At 37.9% G+C, this 25,583-nt stretch overlaps 1 protein-coding gene across 1 annotated transcript in view; it reads left to right on the forward strand.

Moving 5' to 3' along the window:
- GRK5 (G protein-coupled receptor kinase 5) overlaps positions 1 to 25,583 on the forward strand; it is a 208,847-nt gene that overhangs the window by 70,714 nt on the left and 112,550 nt on the right. The window contains exon 4 of the mRNA XM_083363682.1: positions 21,811 to 21,906. Coding sequence (XP_083219808.1) covers positions 21,811 to 21,906 — 96 coding nt within the window. The remainder of the gene's footprint in view (positions 1 to 21,810; positions 21,907 to 25,583) is intronic.

Raw genomic sequence — 25,583 nt, forward strand, 5'->3', positions numbered from 1 at the left:
TTTTTAAAGAATACCACATCTGTCAGCATTAAAGCTCAATATTTGCTTTAATGTGTTTGTGACCTTTGGCATTTAAATTGAAGCCCTAAAGATCAGACTGTATTTAGATCAACCCTCAGAGCTCTGGGAAGCTATTTTTAGACTATGTTACATTTGAAACTCTTAAATGAATGAAAGCATCTTCAATCAATTGTTAAAATATAATAAAAATAATAATAACAAGAACAACTTTATTGTCACTTTGAATGTACAGTTGCAAGAAAAAGTATGTGAACCCTTTGGGATTATGTGGTTTTTTGCATGAATTGGCCATAAAATGCGCTCTAAACGTCATGTAAGTCACAACAATAGAAAAACATAGTCTGCTTAAAATAATACTACACAAACATTAGCTGTTGTCATGTTTTAATTGAAGATAAGATGGAAACATTCACAGTGCAGGGTGGAAAAAGTATGTGAACCTTTGGCCTTAATAACTGGTTCACCCTCCTTTGGCAGCAATAACCTCAACCAAACGTTTCCTGTAGTTGCACATCAGACCTGCACAACGATCTGGAGTAATTTTGGACCACTCCTCTGCACAAAACTGTTTCAGTGTAGCAATATTCTTGGGATCTCTGGTGTGACTCGCTCTCTTAAGGTCATGCCACAGCATTTCAATCGGGTTGAGGTCAGGACTCTGACTGGGCCACTCCAGAAGGCGTATTCTGTTCTGTTGAAGCCATTGTTTTGTTGAATTACTTGTATGCTTTGGGTCATTGTCCTGTTGCATCACCCACCCTCTGCGGAGCTTCAGTTGGTGGACAGATGGTCGTACGTTTTCCTGCAAAATGACCTGATAAACTCTGGAATTTATTTTCCCATCAATGACAACAATCCGTCCAGGCCCTGAGGCAGCAAAGCAGCCCCAAACCATGATGCTCCCTCCGCCATGTTTTACAATGGGGATGAGGTTTTGATGTTGGTGTGCTGTGCCATTTTTCTCCACACATAGTGTTGTGTGTTTTTGCCAAACAACTCAATTTTGGTTTCATCTGTCCACGTTTGAAGTTTGCAAAAGAGCACCTGGATGTTCCACAGCACTATTGCCAAAATATACTGTGGACAGATGAAACTGCATTGCACATGCCTTATTTGTGATCTTGGATCTATAATTCCAGTTGGGCATAGATCATGAAAGTTAACAATTCTCTACTGGGTTTTTAACATTCAGAATTTTTTTATGATCCAAATCTATTTTCTTCCCTGTACTCCTTGATTTTCCCTTTATTGGCAGGGAGTACAGGGGAAAACTGGAACTGCTTCTCATGCTTTGTGGAATGAAGAATGAATTACATATACATTCAGCTCTGAATTTCAGTCAGAGCCAAGACCTGTCAAGCTTTATGAGGTTTGATGAATGTGCATAGTTCTAATTTGAACAAAACATACTGCATTCTTAGTGCTGCCTCTAAAGATAAGATGTGTGGTTTAATGCGGGGGTGGGACATTTTTGAGGGCTTGAGGCTCCAACCTCCTCCTCCCTGTCTTCTGGACAATTGTAGGAGAATGTCTAAGGAAGCATGATCAACCTTTTTGGAAATGAGAATGGGAGAACCGGTTGGAGACAAATTATCATTCCTGTAATTAGATATGTTTGAATTCAGTTTGGCCATTTTGCTGCTGAATTTCAGTAGTGTAATCTTGGGATGCTGGAAGTGGAGTGGGGGCACATGCAGGCCACAAGCTAAGAGTAACCACCCTGAGCTCAATGTTTTCCTTCTCTCCAAGTCATTGCTGTTTCAATTCTAAATTCAGTCAGGGCAATAAAGTAAGAATGCTTTCTCGGGCCTAATGAAATAATAAGGAAAGAGTGATGTATGAGTCTGTCATCTTCATTTCAGCTTTTTAAATCCCTACTATTCTTTAAAATTAGTGGTGGATATAAACAAATTGCCTGTCAAGCTTGTTTACACTGTCCCCCCTTTTGTTGAATATATGTTTGAGAATTGGCAGGGTTTGGGAGCTAAAATCATCCCACTGTTAGTCTGTTGTGACATCAGGGATTTCCATGTCATAAAAAAAAATCATATGCAGTAAGCAGATGGAGATGGGGAGAAATAAATTTCTCCCTTCAGATTTAAATGGAGAACTCTATTGTCCTTGAATCTTTATTTTAGTATTATTCAATCATAAAATAATGAAAATTCAGGATTTTCTTCTAAATAATGAAAACAGATTTTTTTCATCATGTACTTTGTGATTCCTACATTGGAAATATGAGTCTGTATAGAGCAGACATGTCAAACTCGTGACATCATGTGACGTCCTGCAACGTATCGGGACGGTTTTGCCTTTGCCAGCAATGGGGTGGGCGCGGCTTCTGGATGACGCATCCAGCCCATGGGCCGGCAGTTTGACACCCCTGGTATAGAGCATGTTTAGAATCTTATAGAGCTATTCCAGTCATTCTGTAAACTTTAGAAGGCTCTAAAGCAGTGGTCTTTAAACTTAGCCGTTTTATGACCTGTGGACTTCAACTCCCAGAATTCCTCAGCCAGCATGCCTGGCTGATGAATTCTGGAGTTGAAGTCCTCAAGTCATAAAAGGGCCAAGTTTGAAGGCCCCTGCTCTAAAGCCTTCTAAAGCCCATAACCCACATGTTGATGCCATCTCGAACATATTATTAGTTTATTTCATTTTTTTTCTTATTTCCATGAATCTTTAACATTGTAAAAAACAACAACACCAAAACTTCTTCACGGGCACCCTGGCCTTCCATTGCAGGTGCCAGCATTGCAAAGGGGCCAGATAAGCATCTTTATTGCTTTGGTCAAGGTTAGATAATAGAGGTTGTTTTTCTAGGTATTCTTTAAATAGGTTCATCACAATCGCTCTTCTTCTTTTCAAGCTGCACTCCTAGAGCAATATTTAAATGTAACAGACAGCTTCTTACTATTCCCAAAAGGTAACTGGCAGCATGCTAATTTTCAGGTCTGTATTACGCCATTATCAGCTTGGAGGAAATCATATACTAAGGATTCAAAGCTTTCCAAGGGCCCTGCCTTGCCTTGCTCAGAGTTAGCCAGGTTGAAAAAAGAACAATAGCCTTGCTAGTTCTGGCTGTAGAAGCCTTGAGTTCTTCTACCCAACATTCTCCTAAAATTCCACTACACCTAGTCCCACTATTGATAAACCTAGCAATTTTTTCAATCCAAACTGGTTTTTCCTTCAGATACAAAATTTAACATTGGAAGGAGAGGTTTTAGACAGATGTCCTTTGAGATCTATTTGTCCAAGCTGTCCTTTTATCCATTTGAAGAATCAAAAGTGAGAGTCTCCTCTTTAACCATCTCAGAATCATAAAGTTCTCCCTCAACGATTCTGAATGGTGTCTTATTCAATGGGGTCTTATTGGTTACTCTTCTAGGACAGATCATTGTTCCTTTCAATATCAAAGCCACAAGGGAATGTGATTCCTATCTATGGAATTGACCCTTTCACATCTATTCAATGTATTATACTGTACTTCTTTCATTTTGTGGTTGATGAATCCATTTCCCAATTTCATCTTTTACTACTTGACTTCTCCATAGCCCAGGATTGTTGATATTACTAAGCTGAGGTGTCTCATCACAAGCCCAAGATGCTTGCAACGCTTTAGCCTGTGGATCAATCGTGAGCATTTTTTCCCTTTTTCTTCCATCACGAATTATACAGTTTATAAGGGTGGCAAAAGATACCACCAGAAGAACATTTTCCTGCTGTTGCCATAACATTGTACACTTCAGCTGCTTGAACAGAAGATCTGCCTAACAGAATCAAATCCCATGTTATTCTTCGAAGTCTGTAACTTCAGTCATTTGTTTTCTCAATCATTGGACAATTGCTCTTCATGCCGACTATTCAGTTCTACTTTCCAGGGCAGGTCGTCTTCTCAGTCTTATTTCACTGGAGGTGTACCCTTCTCCAAGGCATGTCATAACAACCGATACATCCATATCCAGCTAGAGAGTTCACATATCTCTCTACATCCCATGTGCTTGATCCAAATTGGAAGTGTTACAACACATCAACAAATCTGACTACCTCAGTTTTTGAAAGGCCAGGCTATTTAATGAGAGTTTGGTACATTAACAAAAAGGGTGGCATAAAGTCTGTTTCCCTTTTTCACTCTAAAAGATACATTTGCATTGGTCTTTTTATCACTCCATCTTTATCCTGGCAATCCATATGCCTGGAAGCGAAAAATCCTGACTGATCAATTCAGATATACTAGAATAGCTGCTCACTAATATAAACTGCACCCTCACCAAATTCTATTAAGATTAACTCAGGGACAACTTGCATCATGGAAAAGCAAGCATTGTATTATCTTTTTGCAGAATGATAGGATAGTTTTATAGTTTCTTACTTACATTTTCTTTTTATTGGACTATGTTTCTGCCATTTATATCCTGACCAGAATCTTGGCAAAGATCAAAGATTAGCAGGATGCGACTAACTGTTTATGTATTAAAAGTTGGTGGGCTTATCAGTCATTTAATTGCTGATATGACCTCTACTCCAGGGACAAATCTTTCATTCAGATTGCTGCTGTTTCCAGAGTAGAGGGATTCAATATCTAGTCCTTACGGGATGGCTGTAAAGCAGATTATGTTGGTTGCTAAATTAAAATTCTTTAAGGAGTTTATCCACAAATAGCAATTTAACTCTGCAATTTCAGTTCCACAGGTTTTATCCTTACTCCATACTTGAAACATTGAGGTTTGGTTCTCTTATCAATGAAGGGTTCAAACTTTGTATAGGAATTGAACCCACATCTAACGAATCCTCGTAGGATGAATCTGGTAACATGGTGCTTCCCAGTGGTCAGTTTCACTGAAAATACCCATGAGAAGCCTTCTTCCAGAGAATTACAGCAGTGCTTAAGAGTTTGTGAACCCTTTCAAATGTTCAGTATTTCTGTCTAAATATGACCTGATCTATTCTCCACACAAGTCCCTGGTAGCTTTGGATTCATTTTTTAAAAATTAATAATGAATGTATTCATTTTACTCAATGAATAAGTATGTTTTTGATTAATTTGTTTAGTTGGATTCTCTTTATGTAATGTTGGAATTTGTGTGGTGAACAGATCATACATTAAGTCATATTTACACAAAAAAATTTAAAATTCAAAAAGGTTCAGAAACTTTTAAGTCCCATCCTACCTACTGAAAGTATGCCAGTTGATTACATGGTTCAACCCTCTATTTTTCTCCAGAACTATGAACTAGATTTTTACGCCAGAGAAATACAATCACTGAAAGAGTTGTTCTGCCTTCAGTATCTTGTTATGAGGGATGTGGTGGCTCAGTGGGTTAGGACGCTGAGCTTGTCGATCAGAAGGTCAGCAGTTTGGCAGGTTGAATCCCGAGTGCCGCGTAACAGAGTGAGCGCCTGTTACTTGTCCCAGCTTCTGCCAACCTAGCAGTTTGAAAGCACGTAAAAATGCAAGTAGTAAAATAGGGACCACTACGGTGGGAAGATAACAGCGTTCCGTGCGCCTTTGGCTTCTAGTCATGTTGGCCACATGACCACGGAGACGTCCTCGGACAAGCACTGGCTCTTCAGCTTTGAAACGGAGATGAAACGGCCCCTAGAGTTGGAAAGGACTAGCACGCATGTGCGGGGGAACCTTTACCTTTTTTTTATCTTATTATGACCAGACCTACCTCCAAGAAGTTTGCTTTTGGAAATGAAAAAGTAATTACTTAATTAGAACTACAGGTCTTGTTGGAGAGAGACTAGCTGAGTTGGAGGAGGAGTCAAACGGAATTAGTCGGGAATCGTTACATAGGCACAAGAGGTCTGATCACCTTTTAATGCTGTTGCACCTTATCTAGTCTGAACCAGGTCAAACTGCCAGTCTGGGAAGATTATTGTGAAATAGGCATTGAGCAATAAAGTAGCTAATTTGAACTCTTTGTGGGTGGGTTGGTGGTTGTGCCAGGCATTCCTGAGTAATCATCTATCCATTCACCCAATCACTTGGTTTAGACAACTTATTGTTCTTTTGAATCTGGTGGGACTGAAAATTGGAGACAGAACCAGTTGTGTGATATATTGGGGGAAAGAGAAGCATAGTTTTAGCCTAACAGTTCTATAAGAAGAACAACGCATGCACAACCCATAATGCATAATACCCAAGAATTGTAGAACAGCAAATACAGGGAAGGAATTAATGGGGGGGAGTTAAATTTAATTTTTAATTTTAATTTTTAAACTAAAATTTGCAATTTAAATGCAAATTAAAATGTCTGCAGTTTGTAAGTCTTCCCAGAGTTGTCTGAGATGGCCATTTGTTTTGTAATTTGATGGAATTAAAATTGTGAAATGGAAACAATGTTTCGAAACATTGTAATGGTAGAATAATAGTATAATAGTATTATACAACTTCTACAAAAAGGAGTCTATTCCAAAAAATCTTATAACACTACTTATAAATAGAAACTGGAGATTGATGCTGTTATACAAACTATTTAACCTTCAGCATATTAAATACTGTATAGTTGTGCCAAAAGCAAAATATTTGTGAATCTTTCACTGGATTAATATCTTTCTAAATGCATGAGAATGTAATGGTCTTGGTTATGAGATCATGATGCAGCTGTTATTCTTGCTAGCTATGTTTACATTATCTTCTTTCTTCATGAAAAATGTTGAGAGAAGAAAATACTTTTGTCTTTTTGAAAGATTCTGATTTATTCTACCTAATGTAATTATTTTGAGATCATGGGAAAGCTGTTTCTCAGCTCTTAAGAATCACAATAGTGCTGTGTTTCTCAGCCTTCTCAGTTTTAATCTTTGTGAATTTCAGCTCCCAGAATTCCCCAGGAAGCATGCTGGCTGGAGAATTCTAGGAATTGAAGTCCAGATAGAGTAAAGCTGACAAAGTTGAGAAATACTGCAATAATGGATGAGTTATGGATTTCTGGCATTTGTTGTTTAAATCAAATTCCTGTTTGTAAGTACTTTGCTACTGCAAGTTAAGTAGAACTAATTATTGCATTAAAAGAAGGTTGAGATATAATCTAGAAAATATTAATAGATTAAAATACTTCAGTAATTTGATATTTAGAGTAAATGAAAGCCAGCCTGGTCTAGTGGTTAAGGCACCAGACTAGAATGGTGGAGGCGATGAGTTCAAATTCCGCCTTGGCCATGGAACCAAATGGATGACTTTGGACCAGTCACTCCCTCTCAGCCCAAACCACCTCACAGGGTTGTTATTGTGGGGAAAATAGGAGGGGGAAGGTATGTTGGATATGATTGTTACCTTGAGTTATTTGTAAAAATAATAACAGTGAGATATAAACAAACAAATCGCCCTGATGGCAGTTCTTCAACTGAGCATCTTTGAATTCACAGAAACAATCAACCCTCCTTAGATCGAAGTGACCTTATTGTTAACTTCATTATTTTGGGGAGTGCTTTATTCGGACATAGTGAATTGTACTGGATAGTGTAGTCTTAAAAGTAAGCCAGATTATGTCTCCCCTTTTATTTTTATTTTTGGACTCAGAAGAGTCAGACTCAGAATCTTTCCAGATTCTGCAGGAGGCCTATGTTTCAGAGGCTTGTGAAATAAAGACCTCTAGGTATACATCTCTAACAATACTTCTGTTTACATAGAATTTATATCAATAGTCTTGAATCTTGCCAAGGCACTACAGATAGTAAATAAATTAGTTCCAATTTACCTTTGATCAGCAGGTTAACTATTGTACCTGGTTTTGGATCAAGTTATCATTTGTTTCCTTCACAAGATTGGTACAAGGACAGTATAATGCTTTGTGCAGCATTTGTCTTGAGCTCATTAGATAAATGCTAATCTATTAATTTCACAGGTTGACAAGATTTTAGCATTACATACAAGGTAAAAAAAATGTTGTTCAAAATACTGGCTCCAAAGTTTAAAATAGTTTAAAATAAGTAAATAAAATTGATGCTAACTTCACCCCCTGTTTCTTTATTATCTGGTTCAGATTGTAAGATCTGAATTATTCAAAACTAAAGCTTATAGAAGTGCTCCTGCTTGGCTTTTCTGGCAAAGTGGCTAAACAAACCATGGAAATGCCTTTCATTATTTCCTTAGCATTATGTCTGAAAATAGGCTCTTTCAAGCCAAAACCTAAATCACATTTGTTCATGACCAGTGCATGCAAACACAGCACACATTACCCTCTAAGAATGCAGTGCACAACTTGTAATAAGTCAGAACATAGTTTGTTTACTTTGGCTTAATGTATCGTAGGAACCCAACTATTTGCTTTGTATTCCAAGATTTACGGCTTAATCCAGTCCATGAAACAAATGAATAGTTGAACGCTTGACACATAACACAGTGGTAATGCATAACTCATAATTCAGTGGTAAACACAGGTTTGGCATGCAGACAGTATCTCCAGTTTGGTAATGAATATATTTCAGGAAAAAAAATGATCTACTGATGGGTTGGAGAGGCTTCATCCCTCATGGAGATCCTAGAAAGCTTCTGCCAATCAGAGCCTGGACTTTTAAGCTAGATACTGTAAAGGTGTAACTTGGCATAAGGCAATCAAATAAACCCATATTCAGTATATTTCCTTTGGCTCATATTCAGACTTCTCAGAATTCATTGGCACATTCGGAGGCACACTTTGGAGATTGCTGTACTAAATCATTGCATTCCCCCAACTTTTTACAATTAGATCTTGGCCAAGAATAAAGGAGTCACACAATTTCTCTTTATTTAAAATATTTCTTCATCGCTAAAGGTGAGTCTGCCAGCATGCATAATCTATATAGTAGCGTGCAAACATTAAACAAATATATAAAAGAGGGTAATTAAAAGGAAATCAAAACCCAGTTCAGAATATATATTTTAATTCTATTTAAGACATCTTCAGAATGTCTAGGCAAACAGGAAGGTTTGAATTTGGACAGGAGGAGGATACAAAATCAGTCAGGGTCTTCTCCTCTGCAAAAATACCATCTTTGTTGTGGTGCACAGTACCGTATACTTCTTTGATCAACTATATTCCAAAAATGCTTCCTTTTTAGAAAGCAAAACAGGATTTTAATAATTTTAAGAGCAGTAACAAAATAGCCAAATTTTCCTGATAGGAAAACTTTACTGTTTAAATGTCTGATGGTGACATTTAAAACGATATGTTACTCAAGAGATTAATGATAGGATTAATGTTTAAATTCCAAGGCAACCCTCCAAATATTGTTCAGGTCAGCTAGGAAGCAGAAGTGTTATTTCAAGATATTGGGTATGAATTATGTGTTATGGTTGCTCAAAGGTGGGAAATAACTACACATCTAAAGGCAGGAGAAAGCTGCTTTAAGGATTTGTTTAAAGCTCTTATAACCTCTTTTGGAAAACTTTGAAGAGCATCATATGCCTCTAGAAATCGTCATCCTTTTCTATCAGTATCAACTGATATGATCTGCCCACTGTGGCTAAGTCCCAAGTCCTGTCCCTATGGGCTAGGAATTAGGATAAATTAAGGGAAATTTGAGCTGTTGAGTGGATTGCTCTTGCTAAGGCCACAGCCCTTCTTTTGGAACCCACTTTTTTGCTTGTGTTGTGTGCTTAAACACAAAAGTGCCTTTGTAAAGCCATTCCTCAGTTATGTTAAGTGTTTTCTATTCATCTCTCTATATATAAAGTATATAAGCAGATGTCTAAACTATCTCTGTGAAAGTCTTTGAGAACAGATTCTATTAGCCAATAACCATTGTGAGGTTGAGGCTCAGTTTAAAAAACAAATATTAAGGATTTGTTAAATATTTTAATTGGAGAAATCAGAAAATGACTTACAGAAACAGTGATAGTCCATGTCACAATAAGACGATACATGGTCATGTAAGACTGTGTGCATATGCACAGGAGACAAATATGTATGAAAGTATGTATGTTTATAAATATTTTCAGAGAGTACAAAAACAGATTAAAATGATAAAGCAAAACACATTGACTTCTGCCTTTTGCACCTATTTTAATGTGAAACAGAAGCCAAACATTTTGCTTTAAAATAGGCCTGTGGTATTGCCAGGTACAAGGTTTAATGCCCCCACACACACCATACCTGGAAATTTCTTTGATGTGCTTTTTGTAATTACACAGATACACCATCTCTAACATCGGAAGCCAAGATTTCTATCACTTGTCTGTCAAATGTCAGCCCTCTGCTTTAAAATAACATTTGCAGATAGGTTCAGAAGTAATGGTACTCTTCTCAGCTTCTCACCAAACTTTTTTTTTGTTACTAAGAATTATAGGGAGGAGGAAGGAAGGATGAAAGGAAGGGGAGGAAGGGAAGAAAGGAGGAGAACACGGGTGAGGGTCATTAAGCAAGGTGATCGTGTGGGCGCCTTGCTTAACATCATCATGACTTGCAACCTTAATGGGCAGGTTCCATTGTTTCATCTGCAGGAAAAGATGTCTTGCAGACATTTCACTACCAGACTAGATAACATCCTCAGTGCTACAAGGGAGTTTGCTCTCATTTTATATACTAGTGGTTTGCCCTGTCATTTTTGGTGGGGGATGGTCTTGGTGGCTTCTTGATTGGGCTGTTGTTTACTGTGTTGGTAGTTCCTTGATTGGGGTATTGTTTGCTTTTTGATTGTGGGATTTGTTACACAGTTGTTTTGTTTTTACACTGTTGTAACTTTAAATGATTGCTAAACAAGATAGTTGACTAGTAAGGAGTACCTGCGAAAGCAAAGGAAAAGGAAATAATACAATATTGTAGACTATACGTCAGTCCTATGTGGGGGCACTAAAAATATCCTCTTGATTCCAAAAAAGAAACTAACTCAGCAAACCAACTTAGAAAGGAAATGCATGCTTGGTTGGCTTCTAGGAGTAGAAAGATCTGAGAAAGTTCCAACAGGCTTTTTCATAAGAACGTGATACACAATGGGATCTACTTCTGATTAAATATGGGTACAATCATGCTGTAAATCTGTTAATCTGGGCTGTTGGTTTGATCTCCAGACTTGGTAATTAGGTTGCAAACGTTTTATTTCCATTTGGGGGACATCAAACCAACAGCCCAGCTACCAACCCGAGCTACTAATATTCAAACACTTCTGTTAATCTCTGTGGTAATGCCTATTATGACAGGCTATTTAAATATTCATAAGCACCAGCAAGGGGCAAGAGAGGACCCACGCATCATGGTGCATAAGGTGAAAACTGAAACTTAGGCACTTGCATCGGATATCGAGACTCAAGTATATACGGATGGAATTTGCGTCAAGACCATACTGACCTCAGCTTGCTGAGGATGTGATATAAAAATTGTGAAACAAATGTAGTAAATGCTTTGGCCGCAAAGTGCTGCGAGAATGAATTAATGTATACATATGCAGTAGAGTAAGAAATGAACTAAACATAAGACAGGTGGTAAATGGATTTATACCACTATATTCTTTCTATTTATATATCTTAATTTAGCCAATTAGCCTGGAATACTGGGGGGGCAGTCTTCTGAGAAATTTTTACAAATAAGTGTTGTTAAGGAATTTGTTGTGCAGGGTCTCCTTGTGCTACCAAAGAGTTGCACAGACAAGGAAGGGTACTGAGAGCAGTAAAAGTCACACACAGGAATACACTGAGTTATAAAAACAAAAAGTAGTTTACTTTTGAGGTGGTGTAAGAACAAAAATGCACAGTCAAAAATAAACAGTCCAGGTCATAAACAATAGCAACAGTCCACGGAGTAATCCAAACTACAAAGTCTTCTTACCGGTCCAGAGGTCAATACACAGTTCAGGTTACAACAGTAGTAAACCAACAGCAGAGCAAAAACAGTAACAGTAGAGATGAGTGAATTCAGAGAGAGAGAGAAGCTACGTTCCTAGCTTCCTCTTATGGCTATGAGAACACTTACACACCCATTGGCCAATTAACTTCTTAAAGCCATAGCATTATGGTTAATATATTTTCAACCCAACATTGTAGGCTAGCACCATATGCCTAACAAGTGTGTTAATTTTGGTGTCAATATCTGCTCAGCTGGATGTCATTGGTTGATGGGGAGATGTTTTGTCTTTTTGATTCCTTTTTGGCTTTTTGACTGTCCCTTTTGAAAGGTACGTAGGTGTTGTTTATCTCTACACATCTGTTGAAGGCTGATTTGCAAAAGAAGAATAAAAAAGCCAAAAAAGAAACAAAAAGACCCAAACACCTCCACAGTCAAAAAAGCAAACACTACACCAATTAAGGCAGTGTTTCCCAACCTTAGGAACTTGAAGATGCGTGGACTTCAACTCCCAGAATTCCCCAGCCAGCATAGCTGGCTGGGGAATTCTGGGAGTTGAAGTCCACGCATCTTCAAGTTCCTAAGGTTGGGAAACGCTGAATTAAGGAACAACCAACACAGACAGACAAGCTAACAGTAAACAACAGCCCAGTCAAGAAGTCACCAAGACCATCCACACCAAAAATGACAGGGCAAGCCACTAGTATATAAAATGAGAGCAAACCCCCCCACTCCCTTGGAGCACTGAGGATGTTACCTAGTTTGGTAATGAAATGTCTGCAAGAGAACAGTAAAGCTTAGAGAAACACCCACACTTCAATCCTGCGCTAGAAATATTTTCTTCTATCGCAACTTTAGATGCTACCACCAAACTAAACATGTTGGACCTCCATGCCATAGAAACTCAGGAATTTTGTTCTTTTGTCCATGCCTGGAATTGACAACACTAAAGGAGTTAAGATGAAGTTATGATTTTTAGGGGAATTACTTTCACAGGTATTGCTTTTCCTGCAGATGAAACAATGGAACCTGCCCATTATGATCGCAAGTCATGATAATCCTTAAGCAAGACACTCACATGATCGCTGACATTTGACAGACAAGTGATAGAAATCTTGGCTTCCGATGTCAGTGATGCTGTATCTGTGTAATGACAAAAAGCACCTCAAAGAAATTTCTAGGTGTGGTGTGGGCGGGCATTAAAACCTGTACCTGACAATACCCCAAGCCTAGTTTAAAGCAAAATGTTTGGCTTCTGTTTCATATGAAAATAGATGCAAAAGGCAGAAGTCAATGTGTTTTGCTTTATCATTTTAATTTAATCTGTTTTTGTACTCTCTGAAAATATTTATAAACGTGCATACTTTCATACATATTTGTCTCCTGTGCATATGCACACAGTCTTACATGACCATGTATCGTCTTATTGTGACATGGACTATCACTTTTTCTGTAAGTCATTTTCTGATTTCTTCAATTAAAATATTTAACAAATCCTTAATGTTTGTTTTTTAAAGAGTACAAATGATACAAACTGTATCGGTCTCACAATGGTCATTGGTTAGCATAAAATTCCAGGGCATTGGTTGTGACAGATGTTTCTGATGCTGTTAGCACAGATGTATATCAATGTACAATGTACAATTTACAATGAGTATAATCAAGATAGAATTACAGAAATGGTAACATGACAAAATTGTGCTCTAATGGAAAACTTGTTATTTTTTAAGTAACTTGGATTGCTTTAAGTTTCAGGAACGTTCTGTAAAGGAAGTTTTCTCTGTAGATTATGTGTCTTTCTTCCTATTTCATTTTTTCCTATTTTACAGTATTTTCTGTTAACAGAAATTTTATATATCATTTAACAGTTGAAAACTAAATTTGGGAGTTATTTTACAATTGTGCTCAGAACTTCTGGTACTTAAGAATCATTTCTATGTTTAAGGGACCCTTGTGATTAAAATTAAAAATTGACTTTAAAAAATTAGTAATCCTTATTTCCAGGATGCAAACCGCAGTATAAGATGAGGTGATAATTAATAGTTACCAAAGTCAGAAAAGGAACTAAGACAAGTAACATGGTGACTTTCCCAGTCCTCAATTAACTTAACGTCAGCTTAAATCCTTGCCCAGAATTAAGGCAATAATTTTCTAAATTCAAAAAAGGAAGAAATCTAGATAACCAGATAACAACTTTGTCTATGAAAGTTGGAGTTACTATTATTTAAACTATCTTGTCAAGAAATTTTACTGGGATTATTGATGGGGGCGGAACTGAGGAGTTCAAATAATGTTTTATATGCCACTAAGAGTTAATGAAGTCTTGCCATAGCAGTTTTGACTTGCATAATGGAATGCCTTTTGCTTTTATGGAATCAAAATATCATCCTTCATTTGCCTTAAGGGGTTAGGAACCTATCTACTTTATTTTCCAACATACAGACATTATTTTGTAAGTACATGGCATCATGGCTTGTGTGAACAACCTTAGAAAAGAGGAAATAGCCATTAATCAATGTTATTCATTGTATAATTAAATCCATGACCTCTGACTTCACATCATTAACTGCTGGGCTCAGGGAAAGATTGCATCACAACATCTGTTCATTGTCAATCTTCAAGCAGTTTTTATTTACAGAGGATCTTAGCCTTTATCTAGTGCCAGACAAATACTTACCCTCGTAATGAGAACTACTATTATACTGTTTTAACCTGAAGACAATGGACACACACACACACACACACACACACACACACACACACACACATATATATATATATATATATATATATATATATATATATATATATATATATATATATATAAATTCTATCTCAATTTTTTTAAAAATGGTGCTTTGAATTCTGGTATATGAAATAGATACTCAAAAGTAAGTTCTTTAGCTATTTGAATGCAAGGGAATGTGAGTTCTTAACTGAACACGGTTCAATATACATTGAACAGTATATTCTCACTTTAAACTCTTCCTTGTCAATATAAGAGAACCTGGGGGTGATGAGGGAGGCAAGGATGGGAAATGCATTTCTATGTTTTGTCTTGCATTTCTACCTTTGCATTTGCTGTTGTTTTTTTTTATAAAAATAGTATATGTGACATGTGGCATTGCCTAAAGAATGGATTTAGCCTTTACCTTGACCACCAAGAACACCATGCATATGCTGTATATTCCTGTTCTTCAACAGTATATCATCTAAAATATAGCCTTCATAGCTCCTGAATCTACTCCATGTTGACACCTAACACTTCATATTGATAGCAATGGTATGTGAAAGGAGTAATTTGGACCTAACATGATTGTACAGGCACCTTAAGAATGAAAAAATACAGCATAATGATTTACTTTATAATATCTGAAGTGTATATGATTGCTAAGAGTCAATAACTAATTGATGGCACATAATCAATATGATGCCTTAGAACAGAAGTGGACTTTATTAGGCAGTGGCATATAACAAATGGACTTATGCACTGATGCTGGAAACATTTCTTATTTTGTAAGAATGATTTGTGGTTTGGTAATTTACATGCAAGTAGATTTTATAATGATGTGAGCTTTGTTCTAGCAATCTTCGGAATGTGTGGCGATCTAAAAGTGGGTCAAGAAATGTCAGAGTACATTATAAATCAGTTTGATCTGTTGTCTGCTCCATTCTTCATGATTCACATAAAGCTCTTCAGAAGGGCATGTGTGCATGTTCAGATAAACATACTTGGATACATACCTACAGTTGGGAATTCTGTTTAATGAAGATTTTTGATTGCTTGAAGGTTTATAATCTACAGATTTCCACAGGAAATGTGCACCAGACTGAAGGGCCACAGTTGAGGACAGAGCTAATGTGTACGTCCATGCATATTGCTTTATTGCCACTTGTATTTTGGCTTTTTGCTCACATTCCAATTCTTAGCTGTAACTTGCTCAGCCTGACATGTGAAAATGGGCAAAATCAGGTTCCTTACTCTTGCTGTAAAACCATGAGTCCCATAAATCTTTACATTTAATTAGCTACTATAAACAACAGTCAGATTTGTTCAGCTATTTGGAGGATTTCCATGTAACCTCAAATATCCATTTCTACTTCATAGGGCTCGAAATGAAGCAGTAGAAATTGCGTGTTAGATCCTCATAATGCTCTAAACCAGGGGTGTCAAACTCCCGGCCCATGGGCCGGATGCGTCATGCTGAAACCGCGCCCACCCCATTGCCGGCAATGGAAAAAAAGTCACAATACGTCGCAACACATCATGTGACGTTGCAAGTTTGACACCCCTGCTCTAAACTATTGAGTATCAGTGACTAACAACAGGACGCAAGAAGCTCTGTCCAAATGCTGAGCCTTTTATTTACACATATGTTCAACCAGAAAACTCCCAGATAACTAACTAGCAAACCTGGTACATGCTGGGTGATGGTTTTTTCCATTTTTGTTAACAAGACCACTAGTGGGAATCCAGTGAGTTTCCGAGCATAAAAAGACGCCAACCCAGTGAGGTTCAAGGAGAGTCGTCATCTGAACACTTCTGCAATTAAGAAAATCTCCTTTTAGCTTTTGGTTTGGCCATTTTACCTGTTCTTACCTGTTTTGGTGCATAATGTCCTTCATAGCCTCATGTTCTTACCACACTCACACGTACATATATATACAGACATATTCCTGTCATCATGCCTAATTGCGTTTGAAGCAAGCGAGGATAGCTTCAAGACAGAGGCTGAATACTGGAAAGGTCAGCCAGATTAAAGCAGTTGATTGGAAACCTCAACATAAAGACGTCACAGGGAAAAGAGTGCTGCTATATTGCACTTGGATACAAGCAAATGAGTCATCAAGTGATGCTCTTCTTCTTGTAGGACATGGAACTGAAAGGGAGAAGCCATTGGCTGAATTGTACACCAATCATCGTTGTAACTAGGGAACACTTCAGCCTTTTTTCTCCCTTAGAGCTTGGCAGAAATGAATTTCTAAAAAAAAACATAGTTTGTGTTTGCTTGTGTGCATCTTTTCTGCACAGAGTATTTGTGTCTCATGGCAACAATTCTTTGCTTATGCTTCATTCATTTGTGCAATAATTACTTCACATTGGTTTTATTCTTCTTCATTTAATGCCTATAATTGCTATTTCATATTCTCCTTGATGATGTAAATAAAGGAATGTACAGATTACCAAACTTGATAAGGTTGTTTGTTGCTTGATGCTGTAGTTATTTATTCAGCTCAGTAAATTCCCTAGCAATATTAGGAATTACAACTACAACCCCAATTATCTCCTGTTAATAAAAGTTAATATATTTACAAGACCCCAGATTAGGAAAGAAAAGCTACTCAAGTGGAATTTTTGGACTTATAACTAAGGCATTTTCTCAAATATCTTTTTAATGTAATGAATTTGAATAAAATCAAGAATCAAAAGAAGATATGTCAAAAAAAATGTGGGGGTTGTTTTTTTTTAGGAAAAATGAGACTTGTATATATGTGTTTTGAAGGAGTTTTAGTTCTTTATCATGCTTGAAAAAATCTGTTATTGTTTTTCATACTATTTTTGAGGGGTTTTTTAGATACATTTTTAAGTGTTGCATGATGTTTTAGAATATTTCTGGTATTTTACAATTTAAAGTTCTTTTTTTATAAACCAGCTTGTGAGATTTGGCTACTGGGCTATAGAGAAATTTAATAAAATAATTAAATTTTAATTATTAAATAAAATAATTAAAAAAATAATTAAATAAAATAACACCAGCTGTGCGATGGTGTTTAATGGGTCATGTCATAGTAAATTGGCAAAGGACAGGGCAGGAATTATATCCTTTTTTCATTAAAAGGCTACAGACAATAAGTGCAAAGATTGAGCTGAGGAAGAACAAAAAGATGTGATGTTGGAAAAAAAAATAATTTACAGGAAAAATAAGAATAAAGATGCAAACACTCAATAGGACAAAATTTAAAGAAGCAATTGAGAACAAATCTTAGTACATCTTTAAACATAAACCAGAAGTAGAATACAGTGCTAGAACTCTGCTTCATCCTAGATCAAAAGTGGGGAACTTTTATGACCTGTGGGCTTTAACTCCCAGAATTCTTGAGCCAAGATGGCTGGCTCAGGAATTCTGGGAATTGAAGTCCACAAGTCATAAAGGAGCCGTAGTTCCCCACCTCTGTCCTAGATAGTGGAGTAGTAACTGTGGCCCAGAAAACTTTTGTCTAGCTATCTGTATACCAGGTACAATTAAACATTAAATGATGAACACTGTACAGCAACCCTCACATGGTGCATAATGTTGGAGCCAGGCTTTTGGTTGGGCACACAGGTCATTATTACTATTAAAGTGTTATTTACCTTTAATTCCTCCACAGAAATGTATCAGTTTAGTCCTCCCCTGTGAATCTACTTATCTTTGAAGGCAAGCAGACATGGCTTTTGCTTACAGGTTGCAGATAGGCAGATGTGGGTTTTCTCTCTGGTAGTTCCTCTTGGGTGAGAAATTCTACTCCAAGTATTTGGATGAGATATTTGGTTGGTGTTCCATCTGCCCTAAAAATCTTCTGTTTCCTTTAGCAATAATTTAAATTTGGCATTGCTTGAAGGATAAACAAGGATAAACAACCATTTGTTCTTTTTGAAAGCTTAACATCCAATGGACAGAGCTACTGAAGAAAGAATGTGTCATCTAAGTTGATGGGATTCCCCCCTCGCTGACTGAGGAATTGGAGTTGAAGTCCACAAGTCATAAAAGGGTCAGGTTTGAAGACCCCTGTTGTAGGGTATAGTCAAAAACATCTACACTACAGCTTGCGTGTGCTTCTATCTCAGAGGTGGGGAACAATAGCCCATTTTTGACTTGTGGACTTCAACTCCCAGAATTCCTGAGCCAGCAACCTCTCTTCTATCTAAAAGAGTAAGAAAGGCAACAAACCATACTGCTACTTTTCAGCAACTATGATGGGGTGGGCAGCACCAGGGCCTCAAATTAAGCATCCAAACATATCGGGTGGCAACTAATGTTGTGATTCAGGGTCAGCCTGTGGGTTCGGCATTTGGGTCGGACGATTCAGAGGAGGAGGGGGGGGGTGTTGGAGAGGTTGCTGAGGGGGTTGGAGAGCTTGCTGATGAGAGCCCTCAGCCAGGCCCCTCCCACCTGGTTACAACGTAGACCCAGCTGTGTGAGCCTGACAGCGTGGATGAAGATGACCCACAGCTGGCCCTGTTCAAGGACGCCCGAAGCAGGAGGCAGTCAATCAGGAGTAAACAGAGGAAGGCAATGGGGCACCTCGGAAGGAGGCAGAGAGAAGCCACGCCCTGAACTGTTTAAAAGGGGAATGCGTGGGAGGGCTGGTTTGCTGAAGGCAACCATTTGAATAGTTCCTGTTTCATGGTTCATGTCTTGTTTTGCTCTATTTGCTTTTGTGTTCATAAATTTGGCAGGCTTAGTTCCAGCCTATTGCCTTCTTGTAAAAGGGGTTGTCCCTGCCTTATCTGCAGGGCTGGTAGTAGGCTGGTACAGAACAACTAAGTTGTTTTCTTTTTTTATTTTCTATTTTGCTATTTGCTATAATTTTATTTCTAATCTCTTGGTTTTCGTTACATGGACCTTTTTTCTTATCTTACCTATTGATATATTCAGTTTTGTTAATGGTTTTGTGCATATTCATTGCATGGGGATGGGGTGGGGGGGTAGAGAACAAGCCTAATACAACACCTAGTATTTACCCCTTGCAACAAAATTGTATTCAATCATGCAAGTGGATCTACTCTTGGTGGAGTTGTACAGGCAAAGGTCCAAGCAGATTCATGCTCTCCTTCAGTTTGCATTGTAATGGAATATTCACTAATCTTTCTCTACTTTTCTACATTGTCCTCCAGCCATTCTAAATTACTAATTAGGAGTCTATTGTAAACTTTGAAGCAAAAAACTTGGATATCTTAAAGAAAAAAACCTGGGAGTTCCAGAAGTGCTAACATTCCTAGAGCATGAATGCTGATTTTGTCAATATATTAATTGACATTTTTTTATTATTTTAATTCCATTTATATCCCGCCCTTCTCCGAAGACTCGGGCATCTTATAAGCTTAGCAGTAGCCTTCATTCTATGTATATGCCTGCTTATTAGGGCTTTCACACACCCCCCCAAGCGGCATTATTACAAAGTCAGCTTATTGCCCCCAACAATCTGGGTCCTCATTTTACCTACCTCGGAAGGATGGAAGGCTGAGTCAACCTTGAGCCTGGTGGGATGCGAACCTGCAATAATTTCAGGCAGCTGGTGTTACTTAAGGAGGCATTGAGCACCGTGTGTCAAAGAAGCACAAAGCAAAAAGGATAAAACAAATCGCCATTTGTTAAAAAGAGACGGAGAACTTAACTGCTTCTTCCTGGTACCAGTAAAGATTTTTATCAGGACATGTTGCTGTTGATCATATGAGTGGGTTTTGCTGAATTCAAGCTGGGGGCTGACAAATACATTAATTCAGGCATTTTAAACTTTAACAGTATATTGTGAATATACACACAAAATCATGCAGTAATGGAATAGCTGCTATAGTGGTTGGTGTTAATCCCCAAAAGGCATGTTAGGAGAAAGGCACTCAAGTTAAATTGTTCCACCACCACCACCCAACTCCTTTCAATTCCCCGGAATGCGGTCTACTGCTGTATCTTAACTTTATTTTTATAGGAGTCCTTGATACTCTCTGAGCTTGATTGTTTGCCTGTAGATGTTTCACTACCTAATTTGATAACATCATCGGTGCTTTTGCGTGTGGGCTTTCTCCCTTTTTATATACAGTAGCTTGCCCTGCCAGTATTGGTTGCAATGTGGTTTTATCATTGGTAATTAGGGTATTTATTGTTTTCTGCTTGTTTATTTGTCTCATGTTAATTCCTGTTTATCTGGGTGTTAGCTGCTAGAGAGTATATGTTCCAGTATTCTTACTTTTTTATAGACTCCTTTGAATGGTCCGTAAATGTGGTTTTTCTCTATTTGTCTATTGATGGCTGATTTGTCCCAATACAAAGCTTTCAAGAATTGGATTTAGCTTGGTCTATGATGCTCACAGTTTCCCAATTATAACTATGGTTGAATCCAGTCCATGCGTTGTGAGATTAAAAGGGTTTCTTTGTGTCTTCTGATTGCTAGCTGATATTCATAGATCGCTCTGCAAGTTATGCTTTTGTTTTCAAATAAGCATTAATTCTAATCCTGAGCTGCTTCCAGTCACCAGTTGTATTTCCCAAGAACGCTTATAAACTCTATATGAGGTGCAAAGGAGTCCTGTGGAAAAGATTACGCTAGAGACTGGCTTTGCCAGATGCCATTGCTTTGGGCACACGGGACTTAGTGGCAGGCAGGCATATTAATCTCAATAGTCTGTATGATACCTATAGGAGCTGATGAAATTTAGAAATGATACTGAAATTAAACAAGGTACAAAGATTGTGTTACTGATGCTTATCATTGCCCAGAGTAATTGGCTATATAAAACTTAAGTTTTTGAAACTGTAGATAAGCAGAAACAGGCCTCTGGAATTGGCTGACAATTATGCAGCCCAGTCTGTCCTTTGGTACCAATGTTGTATAAAGGGGTTTATTAGGGAAGAGATTCTTCGTTGTTCAATTATAGACTTTGGCAAATAGATGCCCGCACGCTCACACACACACACACACACACACACACACACACACACACACACAGAGCGCACAGTTTTTCTGCATATGTCTGCTTCCTGTTACACAGATGGCTGTTTATGCAGCAACTGGCCATTCTGCTTATTTTTGGAACAAGAGGAGGAAGTGTTTACAGTTGCCCAGTAACTGTTGCGCATCTTTATAACCAGAGTCCTAGAAATCCCCATCAGTCAGTTTATGATACTGAAAACAATGGGTATTGTAAAATGCGCACATGCATGAATGTACCAAACAACAGCTGGAGTGTGTGTTTTTGGAGAGAGGCAAGGTATAAGGAAAATGAGAATTAACAAACTTAATAACAGAATCCTTTCTTCTCCTGCAGGAGGCGGAGGAAAGCGCAAAGGTAAAAGCAAAAAATGGAAGGAAATCCTGAAGTTTCCTCATATTAGCCAGTGTGAAGATCTTCGAAGAACAATAGGTACAAACTTACTTTTTTGCCTTTCCCCCCAAAATATTTGGTTTGAGAGCCTTTCTTATAACAAAGTAAAATAGCTTTACTTTTTTAATATAGGAAACCTTTTACTAAATCAGGCCAAATCTATAGCCTTTAAAATATTAAATATATTGAATATTGTTACTCTAAGTAATAATCCAAAAATACTAGGTGATGTATTGTTAGGTATATGCAAAATCTCCTGCTTCTGGTTCGGAGGATTAACTTCCAGAAAACTACTGCATCATTCCCAGATTGAATGGATTATCATGGTCTAGGAGAGTTCTTGAAATAGTAGATTTTGTACAAATCTATTATTTGTATTATTAGGGACATGGTGGCTCAGTGGGTTAGGACGCTGAGCTTGTCGATCAGAAGGTCGGCAGTTTGGCAGGTCGAATCCCGAGTGCCGCGTAACAGAGTGAGCGCCTGTTACTCGTCCCAGCTTCTGCCAACCTAGCAGTTCGAAAGCACGTAAAAATGCAAGTAGAAAAATAGGGACCACTACGGTGGGAAGGTAACAGCGTTCCGTGCGCCTATGGCGTCTAGTCATGCCAGCCACATGACCATGGAGATGTCCTCGGACAAGCGCTGGCTCTTCGGCTTTGAAACGGAGATGAGCACCGGCCCCTAGAGTCGAAAACGACTAGCACGCATGTGCGGGGGAACCTTTACCTTTTATTATTTGTATTGTCATATTTTTATTTATATGGTACTCTTTCAAAGAAATCTGTGCATTAAGGACAACAGCAGATGGCCTGGGCTAATAAGGTTTGCCATTCATACAGATATTGTTGAGCCAGCACACATGTATGTGTTGGTGTGTGCAAGTTGCTGCAAGAGAAAAGTGTACACAGAAGAACAGTTTTTTCTGTAATTTTAGATGAAACACAACACAACTGTCTCTGAACTGGATGCTTTCTCGGCAGTTGGGTTTCTACTTCCATTTACACATATATCACTGAAATTCTGGACTGTAAGATTATCTGCCTACGTTGTTATTTGGAATAGATGTCACAGTGCATGGGGTGTTTGAACAGCAGGATCTCTAACAACATCAAACTGCTTTTATCGACTTTAAAAAGTAGGCATGTGCTTTTTGGCATATCTTGCCAAGTCCAGAGAGAAGCTTCCTCCCCTGCTGAAGGGAGGGAAATAGTAGTCAGGGGTGTCCACTGTTAACCTCTACTCCCATTGCTACCGCAGGAGTCAGATGCCCTGCAGTTTTTGTCACACAGAGTTAGGCTGTAATAGAAATCTGTTGAATATGGAAGAAGAAAATGTATTTCTAAAATATGGCAGACAAGAACCAGATGGACATTCCAGCCTTATCTCCTAAGTGAGTCATTATTCCAACCAGTTAAGGAGTTTGTGAAAAAGAGGATCAAATCACTCCCAGAGACTCTGCCTTAATGTTTTCTGTAATACATGGGAAATAGACTCCGATATTCTGTAACTCCTTTTTCCTTGCATTAAATCTTTTAACTGAGACTTATGTTTGAATCTCATACATAATGTATCTCATTTCTTGTCATCTACTGCTGTTTGGGCCTTGACCAGGAAAAGGCTAAGAAGAGCAGAAATGTGCGCCACTTTCATTGGGCTGGCAATCAGTAAGCCCATCCGGTCTGAGTTTGAGCCACTGCTTTCTACTTTAGCTTAAGCCTCTTGCCATGTGAAAGGTCTCTTTGGAGATATAGAGAAGTGGTTGCAAATCTGCGCTGACCATGATTCTCTATGTCTTCTGCTATGATTGATTGATGATGGGGTACGATTAGGAACAATATTTTCATCCTTTTAAGGAACCCACCATCAGCATGAGAATACAAGAAGATCCATCCTCAATCTATGAGCTCTAATTGCGAGGGGACCCATAGGAATATGAGAAACATTGGAATGTGGCTATGATGCCGCTTAAGAAGGGGTTACCAGAAATCCCTGATGGGATGCTCCAAACTGGGAATGTGGGAGACCATTGGGGGAAGATAAACAGAATAAGGAATCAATTTCCAGTATGATAGGCAGACAGAAATACCTGTATAGCAGGATTATATTTCAGTAGCAATTCCAGGAAAATGGGGATCAGCAATTTGGTTCCTTTCTTCCAGCCCTGCAATTTTCTTTGCAGGTCATGGATCACATCTTCAACATAAGCAGCAAAAGCAACACAAGCGTCTTTTCTTTTGGGTCATTCATACTTGGAACTTTCTGCATCCAGAAGTTTACTCAGCACCCTGCTTACATGGCATTTTGAAAAGCAGTCAAAATTGCCCTTCTGCCAAGTTTTTAAATCCAAGTAATTGCTTAGATGTCCATCTTGGGGGATAAGTTTGGACTGTGTACATTGTTTGCATTGTTTCATATTTTTTATTCTGCTGTATTTCACTCATATACTTATTTATATAATTAAGCCTACAGATTGCCACCAATGGCAGTCCTCCCTTGCTTTATTTCTGATCACTGATGAAATGGTGGAGTTTATAGAAAATCTAAATATTGGAACAGTTACTATGCATGAATGGCTGGCATTACTCCAAATAGTTTACCAAGAAATATAATCATTTATATAGTGATACCCATAATGAGTTGGACTAAAATTTAGATATGCCATTAAACACTCGAAATATGACTGCAGTTCCACTCAATACATCCACAAGATGTATTTAAAATAAGGTCAAAAAGATGATTGAAACTTTTTACAACTAATTGCTCTTCTAGAAGGAATAAATTAGAATTGATATTAGATTTGGTGGGGGACACACACACACACACACACACACACACACACACACACACACACACGTAGAAAACACAACGCAGCAAGAAAGTAATAGACAAAAGATGTTAAAAACATGAGATGTGCAGAAACTGTAGCCAGATCTAGTTTACAGCAACAGCATTCAGATCACCTTTCTAATACTTGCAAACTGCTTCTATCTTTTCCATAAGTCACTTCATGTTTCTTTGTTTTGTTTGTAATTTATCACTGTCTTCTTTTCTGAGAATCTCAGCAGTTCCATCAAGTCACAACATTCTTGGTCTTCCAGGAAAGGGGAATTTATCCATTCACTCCTTCATTATTTGTTTTGCATTTGCTTTCCATTCATTGTCTCCACCTGATAAATTACCTCAGAGTTGTTCTTGGTCAGGTCACTATTTTTATCACTGAGGAAATAATTTCAATTAGCACGGTTATGATTAGTAACCATGCATAAATATCCTCACTTTTATTAATTGAAATAAAACAGTAAACAAAACCCTGCTTTGATGTTTATAGTTATTTCCTGTGAAACATTCAGAAAGAACTATGGCCTACATTAAAAAGGAGAATTCTACCTGTTATTGAAAGACATCTTGAATTAGCAGAAATCAAGTTCTTGTGGTTGGTTTCTGAGTATGTTAACACCATGAACATAGAAGGAAATCTAAATTTAATGTCAATGAGGTGATCAAAGACAATTCTAATCTCATCTCTAAATATGTCTGACTGTGTTGTTACCACCATAGGATGGGAGTGGGGTTTGGGGGGGGGATAAACTTAGATTTTTAACTGTGGATTTTTTTATGTTGTACATTGCCCAGAGTTACCATGTGTGAGTTGGATAAATTCCATGGCATTAAAAAAGAAAAGAAATCCTCTCTGGCTGTCATAAAAATTATCT

The sequence above is a fragment of the Vipera ursinii genome (genome assembly GCF_947247035.1).
Source record: "Vipera ursinii genome assembly, chromosome: 5".
NCBI classification, from domain to species: Eukaryota; Metazoa; Chordata; class Lepidosauria; order Squamata; family Viperidae; genus Vipera; species Vipera ursinii.